The 13,591-nt window shown below is 35.3% G+C and overlaps 1 protein-coding gene across 1 annotated transcript; it reads right to left on the minus strand.

The window, feature by feature from the left end:
- Positions 1-9,837: 9,837 nt before the first annotated feature.
- LOC125822341 (uncharacterized) lies at positions 9,838-13,304 on the minus strand. Its single transcript, XM_049501737.1, has 4 exons — positions 11,491-13,304; positions 10,501-10,702; positions 10,232-10,422; positions 9,838-10,160 (listed from the first exon to the last, which is right to left on the minus strand). Exons 1-4 carry the CDS (start codon positions 13,283-13,285, stop codon positions 10,081-10,083), a joined length of 2,268 nt encoding a protein of 755 aa, XP_049357694.1. The 5' UTR covers positions 13,286-13,304; the 3' UTR covers positions 9,838-10,080.
- Between the last annotated feature and the right edge of the window lie 287 nt (positions 13,305-13,591).

The following is a 13,591-nucleotide window of genomic DNA, read 5'->3' on the forward strand; positions in this document are numbered from 1 at the left end:
CCAAGACCACTAGACTGATGGCCTAAGGAATGGGTCGACATGAGGTTCTGCCCGAGAGGGTGAGCCCTAGTCCCATATCCTAACACTCAGCTCGAGAGAGTGAGTGGGGTAAGGTGTAGGTTGGTCTACATGCGGCAAATGGGTGTCCGAGAGGAACGCATTTGAAACGGAGTAAGTTCCCCGAGAGGGAACTTATTTCCATCTAAAGCTTAGCCTAGTAACTATTATCTTGCAAATTTCCTATCGAAAGCATGTACTCAATTATTTATCTCAACTTGTATTGCGGTCACACCCTAAGAACTCTTCCCCATACTTGATTTTTTTGTTATTTTTGTTGTTTTTGCTATACTTGTGACAAAACCCCCAAATTGTTATTTGACACTTTTGTGTCCCCCTCTTTAATTTACAATATTTTTCATCGTTAATGTCTTTAGCTACGACTAGTTAGAACTTAATTTTATTTTTCTATTAATTCTCGAAACCACTCCCTTGGGACACGACCCCAACCCTTGGTTGGGTTACTATACTATTGCACGATCATAGACACTCGTACTGGAAGTTGTGTCGTTGATTACGCAAAACATCATGAACCTCAGTTGTTACTAATCTATATATAGGCGCATATTCCTCATTCTTTTGCTCTCATTTCTTGTTCTTTTTTTCCTTTTATTATTTGTTTCTTTCATAGGCCAATGGAAGCAATCTCTGTATTTTTCAGAGGCTACAAAATGGAGAGCTTTATCACAACACAAGAGTTTGATGTTGAGGTGTGAAGGGATGTGTTTAACATCCCCGCCTCGAGATCAACATAAGCAATATTTATATTTCGTGGAGGCCATATACTAGAGAGTTTTATCGCACAAGAGTTTGATCTTGAGGTGTGAAGGGATGTGTTTAACATCCCCGCCTTGATATCACTGACTTGAGGCATTATAAGAATCCCAAATACTTAAGCATAAGGTGTGAAGGGATGTCTTTACATCCCTGCCTTAAAGATTACAAACTTGAGGCTTTACAAAATCCTGAATACTCGAGCATAAGGTGTGAAGAGATGTGATTAATGACCCCGCCTTGAAGATCACTAACTTGAAGTTTTACAAGATCTTGAATACTTGAGCGTAAGGTGTGAAGGGATGTATTTAACATCCCCACCTTGAAGATCACTTAACTTGAGGCTTTACAAGATCAAGAATACTTGAGCATAAGGTGTGAAGAGATGTGTTCAACATCCCCGCCTTGAAGATCAATAACTTGAGGCTTTACAAGATCCTCAATACTTGAGCACAAGGTGTGAAGGGATATGTTTAACATCCCCGCCTTGAATATCACTAACTTGAGGATTTACAAGATCCTGAATACTTGAGCACAAGGGGTGAAGGGATGTGCTTAACGTCCCCGCCTTGATGATCACTTAACTTGAGGCTTTACCAGATCCTGAGTACTTAAGCATAAGGTGTGAAGGGATGTGTTTAATGCCCCCACCATGAAGATCACTAACTTGAGGCTTTTCAAGATCCCGAATACTTGAGCACATATGAAACGACAAAAAAATTCTACCTTAAGGCATGAAAATTTAAAGATCCTTTTAAGGATAAATTTCTTGGAAAGGCCAGCTTAATTTGCAAAGGGACAAATTTTTTTCACCTTATGGTAGGGAAATTTAAAGATCCTTTTAAGGAAAAACCTGTGAAAAGGCCAGCTTAAGGTGCAAAGGGACAAATCCCATCCACCTTAAGGCATGGGAATTTAAAGATCCTAAATCCATGAAAAGGCCAGCTTATGGTGCAAAGGGACAAATCTCGTCCACCTTAAGGCATGGAAATTTAAAGATCCTTTGAAGGATAAATTTGTGAAAAGGCCAGCTTAAGGTGCAAAGGGACAAGTCTTGTCCATATTAAGGCATGAGAATTCAAAGATCTGTTGAAGGATAAATTCGTGAAAAGACAAGCTTAAGGTGCAAAGGGATAATTTTGTCCACCTTAAGGCATGGAAATTTAAGAACTTGCATATTTAATTTGGAGGATTTCAAGACTTCAACTTCCAGAATTGGAGGATTTCAAGACTTCAACTTGTATACTTGGAGGATTTGAAGACTTCAACTTGCATACTTAGATAATTTGAGGACTGCTACCTGCATACTTGAAAATATTGAAGACTAAAACTTGCATACTTAGAGGATTGAAAACTTCAACTTGCATATTTGGAGGATTTGAAGACTTCAACTTGCATATTTGGAGGATTTGAAGACTTCAACTTGCAAACTTTGAAGAATTTCAAGACTTCAAAAGGCTCATATTTTTATACGGGTTTTCCCCTTCCATTGACCCATCAATGCTGCGTAAACTAAAGTTTGATGAGACAAAAGATAAAACAAAATACTTATAGCTTTGACTTTCATGTGATAGATCAAGTGGGAACATTTTGGTTTTTTAACACTCATGTAACTGAACTTAGAATATGGTTCTAAGAGCATATGTACCTCAGTGAAGAGGATCAAGTCACAATGTAGTTCTGGGAGAGTATTTTTTTGGGTGTGTCGTACAAAGTTTATACTCTTACGGGCTAGGAGTGACATGCAATTTAGGCTCGTACCTTAAGGAGCATTTTTACTTGAAGATTTACTCAAATTTGAAAAGTTTTATGATATACAGTTTAAGCTCGTGTTTCAAGGACAATCTCAACTTAAAGATTTATCTCAAACTTGGAGAGCTTTGTGACATACATTTCAATTTGAGATAAAATGTATGTCACAAAGCTCGTGTTTCAAGGACATTTCAATTTGAGATAAAATGTATGTCAAAAAGCTCTTCAAATTGAAATGCTTCTTGACATACAGTTTAAACTCGTATTTCAAGAAGCATCTCATCTTGAAGACTTAGCTCAAATTAGAAGAGATTTGTGACATACAATTTAAGCTCGTGTTTCAAGAAACATTTCAACTTGAAGATTTAACTCAAATATAAAGAGTTTTGTGACATACCATTTAAACTCATGTTTCAAGGAGTATTTCCTATTGCAGGTTTATCTTGAATTTAAAGTGCTTTATGATATGAAGGCCTAAATCAAATTTGAAGAGCTTTCAAACTTAGAGATGTAGCTCAAATTTGAAGAGCTTTCAAACTTAGAGATTTAACTCAAATTTGAAGAGCTTTCTGACATGCAGATTTAGGCTCGTGCATCTGGGAGCATTATAATTTGTAGTTTAGGCTCATGTGATGAGGAGCATTATAACTTGCAGTCTAGGTCATGCAATGAGGAACATTGTAACTTGAAGTTTAAGCTTATGGGTTAAGGACCATTGTAACTTGTAGTTTAAATTCATGTAATAAAAAGCGTTGTAACTTGCAGTTTAAGCTCATGTTATAAGGAGCGTCTAGATATACATTGACTCTTCAAAGTCATCTTCAACTGCAGACTTTCCCCCACTTTGGAGTTCTTCTAGATCTTCACCTTCGTAAGACCCACAGACAAAAGATCGTTGATCTCCTCTTATAGTCATGCTTAATTCCATGTCATATGCACGATTTGCTAACTCTTCAAACGTATTGGGATTTAATCCTTGCAATATATAGTGAAGAACCCAATTCATGCCTTGAATGCACATTTCAATGCTAAAAGTTTCATTAAGGCAATCTTTGCAATTCAGACTCAAACGTCTCTAGCAATTGATAAAGTCAATAACTAGCTCATCTTCACCTTGACCTTTGTAAGTTCAATCATTCTAACGACACGTCTTGTGCTATAGAAATGATTGAGGAACTCTTGGTCTAGCTTCTCCTAACAATCTATAGAATTAGGTTCGAAATTTGTGTACAAATCAAAGGCATTTTCTTTGAGAGATCGAACGAACTCTTTAACGAGATAATCACCATATATCCCAACATCATTTCAAGTCTCGATAAAGTGTGCTATATACTATTTAGGATTTCCTTTGCCATCAAATTATTGAAGCTTAGAAGGTTGATAGCCCTCAAGGCATTTTCAAGTCATTAACCATTTGTGTATATGGCTTTGAATATGTGAGAGAAAATTTGGATGAAGACTTAGATTTGTCTTCAGTTTCCTCTATGATAAATTTCTTCAATTGATTAATGAGAATCAAACCTTCAACGGAGAGATGAATATGTTTGATCTTCGTTTGCTTTATGCAAGACTCTCCTTCATCTTGAAATTTAGGAAGCTTCATACGTGTTTGACTCAATATTTTCTCAATCATGTTATCCATCTTATTTGTTAGCTTGGAAAGTTTAGCATCTTGTTCATATGCGCACTTTGTCAAGTCTTCAATTGCTTTCGTCAATCTTGCTAGTTGTTCTTCTATAGTGGAAGACATTTTGATATTATTTGATACTTGAAAAGTTGAGATGAGAGGTAGATATTATTCCACTGGCGTGCCAAAATAGACAATAAAATTCATGTCGAGAAAATAATAATCAAGAACGGAAAAGTATCACAACAATCGTATTTATTATTTCAAAGTGCGAGTGTTACAATCTCTATGATTCCTCTGAATTCGCCTTTTCAAATATAGATTCAAGGGCTCTTGAGCTTGATCTTGAATTTGTCTTGAACTTGATCTTGGATTCAAGGGTTTTAAAGCTTGTTCTTGAATCTTTGATGAACTTGAACTTGAACTTGAACTTGATCTTAATGTTTACTTGAGTTCAAGGGCTTCAAGCTTGTTCTTGAATCTGATGGTCTTGATGTTGATCGTTCTTGAACTTGAATGCTTGAATTCTTAAACTTGTAGCTTATAGAGAAATTAATGGCGTTTGTACCACGAGCTTTCTCTAGCTTCTTGTTTAGAATTTTTGGTTCCTTTTCAGAATTATGAGGAACCGTATTTATAGTTTTAAATTAGAGGAGTTGTGATTGGAACATGATTCCCTTCGACCAATCAGACTTAAGTGACATTGCATATGAGCTTTATGGAACGGGCTTGTCATCTTGACACTTGGCATGATCATATTGGCTTCTTTGTTTGATTTGGCATGACACGTCATTTGCCACGTGGCACCAAAATGGGTCTCTAGGATGAAGATGATATTGGACTTAGCAAATCGGGTTCATCTATTGTAGCCCAAATTAATTAATTTGGACTTTAATTAAATCCATATTTATTGGACTTAAATAATTAAATCAATTATATTAATCCATAATATTTATTTAAACTAATATCTATTGAATTTAATATATTTCAAATCGTTTTTATTAATTTATATTTAATAAATTTTAAATGATTACAATGAGGAACACTGACCTAGCTTCATTTCATTATCTAAATACAAACAAATAAACTTACCATCAATGTGGTTACTTATAAGACAACGCAAATACTAATACTTTACATGTTTGAAATCCCCTTGAAATAAAAAATTACCAGTCGAATAACCACTAGTGACATATTCCACACTATATTCTCTGTGGAATTCAACTTCAACCTCGTTTTCTATATTTGACAACGACTACTTTATATCTCATTTAAGAGGTGTAATTTGGACATATCAGGCAGCCCCACGGTATATAAAATTCGATTACCACAACTTTGTTGATCCTTCTCTTTTTTTCAATATGTCCAGCAAACATTGACAAAGCTCAAAGAAAGGATGACAAAGAAAAACGAAGTGGCCAGTAATACCATTTCGTCTACACGCCAATAAACCTGAAGCTAATGAAACCAACGAATATGGGATTTATAACCTCAAAGGCAGTTGATATTCACAATTATGAACATAAGATTAAGGCTGGCAAACGGACAGGACCGGGTCAACAGGACCGGTTTTACCGGAACCGGACCTCCTTACCGGATTTCGTTACCGGAACCGGTTTTACCGGAAATTTCCAACGGTTCCGTCCGGTCCCTTAGTTATCGGATTGGAACCGGTTTGGACCGGACCGGTACCGGTTCTTACCGGATCATTTTGTACCGGTAATTTTTTTTATTTTTTTATTAACTTTAATTATTATATAATATTATATTATTAATTAATAAAATTATATTATTAAAAAACTTCAATTTAAAACTTTAAACTTTAAAGTTACTTTAAAGTTTCAATTGAATTTAAGTTTAAACTTTAAACTTAAAGTTTAAAATTGACTTTAAAATTTAAATTTTAAAGTTTATAACTTTATATTGAATTTAAAGTTTAAAATTGACTTTAAAGTTTAAAGTTTAAAGTTTATATTGAATTTAAAGTTTAAATCTTAAAATTCAATTTTATATTAATGTTTAAACTTTAAACTAATATTAAAATAGTTGAAAATTAAATTTCTAAAATGACTTGGATTAAATATAAGAGACTATTTTAAAAGAAAATCAAGGCGAATAGCCGTATATTTATTCAAATAAATAAATTGTACAATACAAATATTAGAAAGAGACAAAGAGTACATAATCTAGGTATTGAATATTAATTATTGTACTAACAATTGAAACTCTTTTTAAAATCTTTTCGTAACTTTTGTATCATTTCAAAAGAAACATTTTTTGGAACTTGTATTTGTCGTTCTTCTTCCATTGCTTCCATACCATCATCACTATTATCACCAAATATTTCATCTATTTCGTCTTCTATTTGGCTATTTAATTGTGGTAGTCCGGTATTTCTTCTTTCGGCATTGACCCAATCTCGAAACAACACCGATATTTCCAAACTATCTTTTGCTAATGAATATCGATGATCTCCAATCATAAATCTCGCCGCACTAAAGGCTTGCTCCGAAGCGACCGATGATGCTTGAATCGCTAGCACATCTCGAACAATCCTAGCAAGGGTCGGAAATTGATTTTCACGATTCTTCCACCATACTAATATTGGAGCTTGAAGTTGTCCTTCTTCATGCCTAATTTTTTCTCGTGCCTGATTGAAATATAAATCAAAATCATTATTAGTAGATGATTCAAGCTCAAGATAATCATCCATCCAATCATCCGTATCATCGCTTCTAGGTTTACAAGATGGAGGTTCAACTATTGGAATATTTTTTTCCATAGATTTATATGTATTATATAACTCTCTAGCTTTTATATATATGCTACCTTTACAATCTTCAACACTAGGAGTTTCATCATCTCTAATTTCTAAATTTGCATAAATCTTTTCAACCATTCTTTCAACACCTTTTAATTTGTAATTTGGGTTGAAAGTAGTAGCAGTCAAATAGATTTGAGGAATAGGAAAAAAATATTTTTTGAATTTTTCAATCATAAAAGCAAGGGAATTTTCAAATCGATCTTTTCCTTTATATTTTGCAAATTCAGATGAAATAGCACAAATATTTACTAAAACAGAAGAAATAGTTGGATAATATTGACCAGAAGCAGCATTTGTTGCTTTATAAAAAACACTTAAAAATTCAATAAGTTCTTTTGTATTTTCCCAATCTTCATAGCCAATTCTCAAATTCGGGTCCGCATTATGAGCATTAAAAACTAATTGTACCGGCTCTTGATAAATATAAGCAACTTGAAGCATTTCAAATAAAGAATTCCATCTAGTGCATACTTCTTTTGGAACTTTTCTATATTCAAGTCCACATTCTTTACAACGATTTTTAAATTCTGTAATTCTAGCTTTTATTTTAGCTTTAAAAATCCAATTACAAGCAAGTCTAATTTTTTCACAAGAAATTCCAAATTGAAAAACACCATCTTTTACTATCAAATTATACACATGTGCGGCACACTTAATATGAAAAGAATCATTATCAATTGGACAAAGTCTACATTTTAAATAATCAATTGCTTTCAAATTATTAGAAGCATTATCTAAAGTGACACTCATTATTTTATCACATATTCCATAAAATTGTAAAACAAGGCCTATTTTTGTTGCTATATAAGCACCGGTTTTAGTTTCTTCAACATATTTATATCCTAATATTCGTTTTTGCATGTTCCATTCATGATCAATCCAATGGACAGTAATTGTAAAATAATCATTACCATTAAGACTACGTCCCATATCAGAAGTAATAGATAATCTACCATCATAATAAACAAATAAACAACGAAGAAAATGACAATATTCTTTTTGATATTTAAAAAGATCACTTTTAATTGTACTTCTTGAAATACCTTTATAATCTGGGTTATACAATTCTCGAATATACTGAATAAAATCAGGATGTGAAGGAAATGAAAAAGGCAAACCACAAACAGCAACCATTTTAGCTAATTCTCTACGATCTTTTTCTTTACTATATGTGCGGTGTGTGCTTCGGCTAGCCGGGTTAGTCATATTTAATACACTTTGAACCATATTAGAACCTCCAGCTCCCATAGAATTTTCAGGTTGAGGTATTCCATTTCTATTAGCCCTTTCTATATCATCTAGGCGAGCAAATTCTTTATTACACTTTCTCAAATGTGTTCTTAGTCGTCCCGTTCCCCCTTGTGTACCCGTAGTTACATGTTTCATGATCAATTTACATTTCGTGCAAGTAACAGTAGTTTTTTCCTCATTTTGTACCAAAAAATTCCATACTAAAGATCTTTTAACATGTACAACGGTCTTTGAAAAAGTAGGTAAAGAGGGGACTTCATCTTGTTCCGGTAATTCGGTAGCCGGACTAGTAGGGGTAGGGTCTCATCATCTTCCTCATTTATTTCTACTTCCTCATCTAATTCTTCCTCAAAATTAGTAAAACATCTATTTAAAGTTTCATGATCTACTTCATTTTCGAAATTAAATTCAATAGGTCGTGAGTCTCGTGTAAAAGAAGTTTCATCAACATGAGTATAATCATTAGTATTAATTCTAAATCTAGGAGGTGGCAAATTTTTAGAATTAGAACTACTTCCTCCTCCCCTATTATTTTTTCTTTCCGACATTGGTCTTTTACCACTATATTTTTCAAAATTCATGTTCAAGTTTAAAATAATTAATATTATGAAAAACAAGCAAAGATAATATAACAAAAAAATAAGATAACTTAATTAATAAACAAATAAAAAATTAAAGTTGGAACGAATGTACCGAACGTCTACGTAAAAGTAGACGTATAACCAAAGCCGGAATTGAGAGATGCCAATTGAAGCTTCCGATTTACTTCAAATAAATCTCCGAAATTCGAACTCCAAGTCAATATCACAAAATAATAATTATGAATTTATGAGAGATTGAAAATTAAGAGATTTTATAAGATATTTATAGTTTGTGAATTTGTGATTTAAATGAAAAAATGTGATATATTTATAGTGTTAAGGGGTAGAGAGGGGTGGGGGGGCTGTTTGGAGCCGTTTTGGGCCCCAGCCCAACGGCTAAAAGGGCCCAACGGCTCCTTTAACGTTCACATTTCTTTTAAAGAAAAAAAAAAAAAAAAAATTCAAATTGACCGTTGAACCGGACCGGAACCGGTTCTTACCGGACCGGATCAACCGGATAAAAATCCGGGTTCCGTTTCGGTACCGGTTCCGGTACCTATAAGACCGGTTCCTTACCGGTTCAACCGGTACCGGTCTTACCGGTACGGGAACCGGACCGGACCGGATAAAAACCGGTCCGTTTGCCACCCTTACATAAGATACATGTAAATTCACGCTCAGTTTGCAGACTCTCAAACTTTGACACAATTTCCAGATATGCAAGAAATATTTTCACCTGTATACTCTGGAGCTTCAACAAGATACAGGAGGAAACTAGAGAAAAACAGAACGAGGTTGAAAAAAAAAGATTCCTCCCTCCAAATATATTCTTCTATAGCAAAAGTTATACCAGCTTCTTTGCATTTTGAGACACAAATCACTTCTCTGAATGATCCCAGGCCCTCAATTGGTCAATACCATTCAACAAACAAGGTCTCTCCAACAAGCAACAGTCTTCAAAAAAAATATTTAAACTAATGTCTATGCCATATGTTACATGAGATTGCTATCGGGGAGTAAGGGGAAGTCACGAAGAAACCAAGTTTGTCTAAAGGAATAGCATATGGACGCAGAGCATCGGCACAAAATCCTCAATATTGCTCATTGCAATGTGTCACGGCTTAAAGCTAAACTCCAGGTAGCCTCCATGTGGGACTCAAGCGTAATCTTCCCATTTCTTTCCAACAGAACAAAAAATCTTCTACAGCAAAAGTTTACTCATTTACAGTGTTCTCCTCTACAATCTCTTCTTCACTATCTTTTGGCCCACCAAAAATTTCAAAATCATCAAAACCTGCAGCAAGTATTGATGGTCATCAAAAATTGCAGTTCACAAAGATTTCCTAAATGAGAAACATAAGTTACCTGCGCCTAAGGCTTCAATATCATCAATTAATGGACCTAAGGGAGCTATGCTTCCCAAAGGAGGGTCAACGGTCATCCAGTCTGAACTTTCCAAGTCCTCCGAAATTTGTTCCCTCCTAGAAACCCAATTATGGACAAGTTCCATTTTCTCATAGGAAATGGAGTCCATACAATCCGGCACTAGGTTTTTCCTAGTGCCATAAGCAATAAATTAAGCATACTCTTTTACATCTCAAGGAAAGGAAAACAATATCAATTTCTCCCTTTACCTTTGCCTCAGCCACAGGTTGTATTGAACAAAAGCAAGATCATTAAGTCTTTGATGTTCAATGCAATTTTTTGTTTCATGCATCTCTTCTAAAGGAACTCGACCTGGCTTAGACCTAATCAAACTTGATGTTTGACTGAGAATACGGATGGCCAAGCGAGCCAAATTTGGGCACCCTCCACCATATGTTGACCACCACTCAGCTGCAAGAATTACAACATAATGACTTTAGTTACTTTTCTGAAACAGACAAAGATACAGTATACTAGGAGCATGACGCAACATTAGTACTTGTTAATTTTCTTTGCTGAACTCTAATAATTTCCTGAACTAAAGAATAATTCATACTTAGACTAACAAGAATTTTTCTCCAGTCTTTGAAGTCAAAACTCAAGCAAACAAAATGGCAAAATCAATGGGAGAGAAACTAGCAAAATCAACAAGAGAAACTAGTTAACGACTCACGCGGCTTGAAACCTTGACCAGCATCCTATCCAAGCAAATGCAAATTTGTTTAGATGGTCTCTTGCAACTAGAAGGAATACACTATGCAATAGTGCATGATTCGAACTAGTTTGTGGCCATTAACAGAAAATATTTCTCTGATAAAAGGATCTTGAGTAGAAAATAAGTATCCATCCCATTACTACCATGCATATACAAATAAAAGCCTGTCAACATAAGCTGACCACACTAGAAAGATATGGGAACTAAACAAGAGATAGAAATGAAAATATGTAAATTCATTTTGAATGTACTGATTTCTTACAGTGATGGTCACCATTAGACTATAAAAGAGAGGTTAAGTTGAAGAGGGATGGAGATATTGTTCATTAGGCACACTATCAGCATGGAAATCCCAGAATGGAAGGCAAGAGGTAATATTCAAGTTAAGATAAACTAACTTAACTGAATCACTAATTGTCTGAAGATTTCAAACCACACAGAGAGAAGGTGTATACAGGCATTCATTTTATGAAATGGCACTAACCTGGAAAAAGAGTGTCTCTGGCTCTTACTGCCATTTTCCTCCCAAAATCTCCAGCACTGTTGACGTAAGAAGTAGTTTCTTTCACAATTTTGTCTTGGGTTTTAGGATCAGGAACCAATTTCTCTATACAATCATATACAAGTGATCTGATATGGAGGTGCACATCTTCCTCAGTAGTATAGAAAAATTTGGGATTGAGGTAAAACCCTGCAGCATGAAGAGGATGACGCTGAAGTGATTCCCACCTGTGATCAATAATATTCCAATAAACTGAGTAATCCTTCTTATTGACAAGCTCTTTCTTAATTGTTTCTTTTGCTCGATAGACCCCTGCATAAATGTACGCCATCGCAGGCCTCTCCTCACTACTGACCATCCTTAAAATCCTCAAGATGGGATCTGTCAAGCGGCAAATCAAGCTGCAAGTAGACCAAAAGGACTGATTACTAATATAATCTAGCAGGGCAAACCCCTCTGGTTTCTTTGAATATGGGCTCTCCGCCCACTCCACTGAAGTAACCATTGATTGCAAATTGTGTTTGATATTTACCATTCTTTTTAGTGTCAAAAAGTCGGTTGCAGAGCGTGTAACTCCCAAATCAACTAAGTCAACTCCCAAGGTAAACTTTCTCATCATACTCAAGAGAATGTTATTATTGTAGATGAATCTTGATATTGACTTGGCTTGTTCCATTATTGTATCGATCCACTCAAGTTTCTTTAAGTCCTCGAGCATCAAGTCAATGGAGTGAGCAGCACAAGGTGTCCAAAAGAGTGTAGGGTAAGCATCAGTGAGCTTTTTCCCAGCAATAATGTATCGCTCCTCATTACTAGTTACTACTTGCAACACATTTCTCACACCAACTTCCTCCACTACTTCCTTAAGCAACTCATATAGATAATCCGTGGAATTAATTAGGGTAGACGCATCGACAGACCTCAAAAACATTGTCCCTTCGGGGCAGTAGACCAAAAAGTTAAGCAGTGTTTTACCCTTTCCCGTAATCCACTCATCAACCAAAACAGAACAACCAGTCCTTGCCCAGGTGCTTGAACATTGATCAATGTCATTCCTCACTTCTTGAACTGAAGCTTTTAGAACCCAGCTTCTTAGGTCATGGTAAGAAGGGGCAGAAACTTGTGCTCCTTGGGAAGCGATCACATCAATCATGGGTTGGAAATAAACAGAATTTACAGAATCAAGAGGAACCCTAGCATCTAAAAGGAATCTGGCTACTGCCATATGCACATGATTGTTCACTCTTTTGGACTGGTTAATTGGCAGAAGCATAGCATTATTATTTGAGGAAGATGCCCCTTTTCTAATCCTAGTTTTTTTCTTCCTTGCACCTATATTATTAGGTCCTTGGTCTCGATTCAAAAATAAATTAGAGGTATGTTCAATAGCTTGCGGCATTGGAAGCAAGTCAACTTCCGTATTGAGGCCACAAGTATCAGTAAATTCAGCAGCAATGTCACTAGTGGCAGTGCCAGCATTATAAGTTGTTATTTCTTCAGCAAGTTTCTGTTTTTTTCTCTTCTTCATTACAACACCATTTAAACTATCTTGCATTAGAAGGCGAACATCGGGCTGAACTCTCAAACACGTAGATGCATTACCTTTTTGACCTGCAAGATGTTCTTTAATCCTATGAATTCCACCACCCTTAAATATTTTGCCACAATAAATACACTTCAACTGTACCCTCTCCCCATTCTTAAACATTTCACAATGCTTCCAAGCTGGGTCATGTTTTTGTGAAGTAACTGGCACTGGTTCCAAATTAGAACCCATCAATCACCCCTTCAATCTATATAAAAGACCGCCACAATATTATTTTATAATTACAAAGCTGAATAATATAAAAACTTACTTGTTCGTCCACGGTCGAAAGATGGGAGAAAGAAACCAACCGAGTTAGGGTTTGAAGATTGGGTTTTTTTCTCTCTTTTATTTTATACACAAACAGAGAGTCGAAAGATGACCGGTTAGGACTCTAAAGATCGGGTCGACCCGATTATTTCACTATCGCTTCGACCGGTTTGGTTCACAGCCCAACACAATTCTGCTCAACCTCACTTTCACTTACTAAACCGGATT

This window comes from Solanum verrucosum, unplaced genomic scaffold (assembly GCF_900185275.1).
Source record: "Solanum verrucosum unplaced genomic scaffold, falcon-dt-bn FXZP01000302.1, whole genome shotgun sequence".
Lineage (NCBI taxonomy): Eukaryota > Viridiplantae > Streptophyta > Magnoliopsida > Solanales > Solanaceae > Solanum > Solanum verrucosum.

Coding starts and splice junctions, on each gene's coding strand:
- LOC125822341 (XM_049501737.1), bottom strand. CDS start 13,285: ATGGGTTCTAATTTGGAACCAGTGCCAGTTACTTCACAAAAACATGAC. Junction 10,423..10,500: donor AACCTGTGGCTGAGGCAAAG/GTAAAGGGAGAA, acceptor TTATGGCACTAG/GAAAAACCTAGTGCCGGATT. Junction 10,161..10,231: donor TATTGAAGCCTTAGGCGCAG/GTAACTTATGTT, acceptor TACTTGCTGCAG/GTTTTGATGATTTTGAAATT.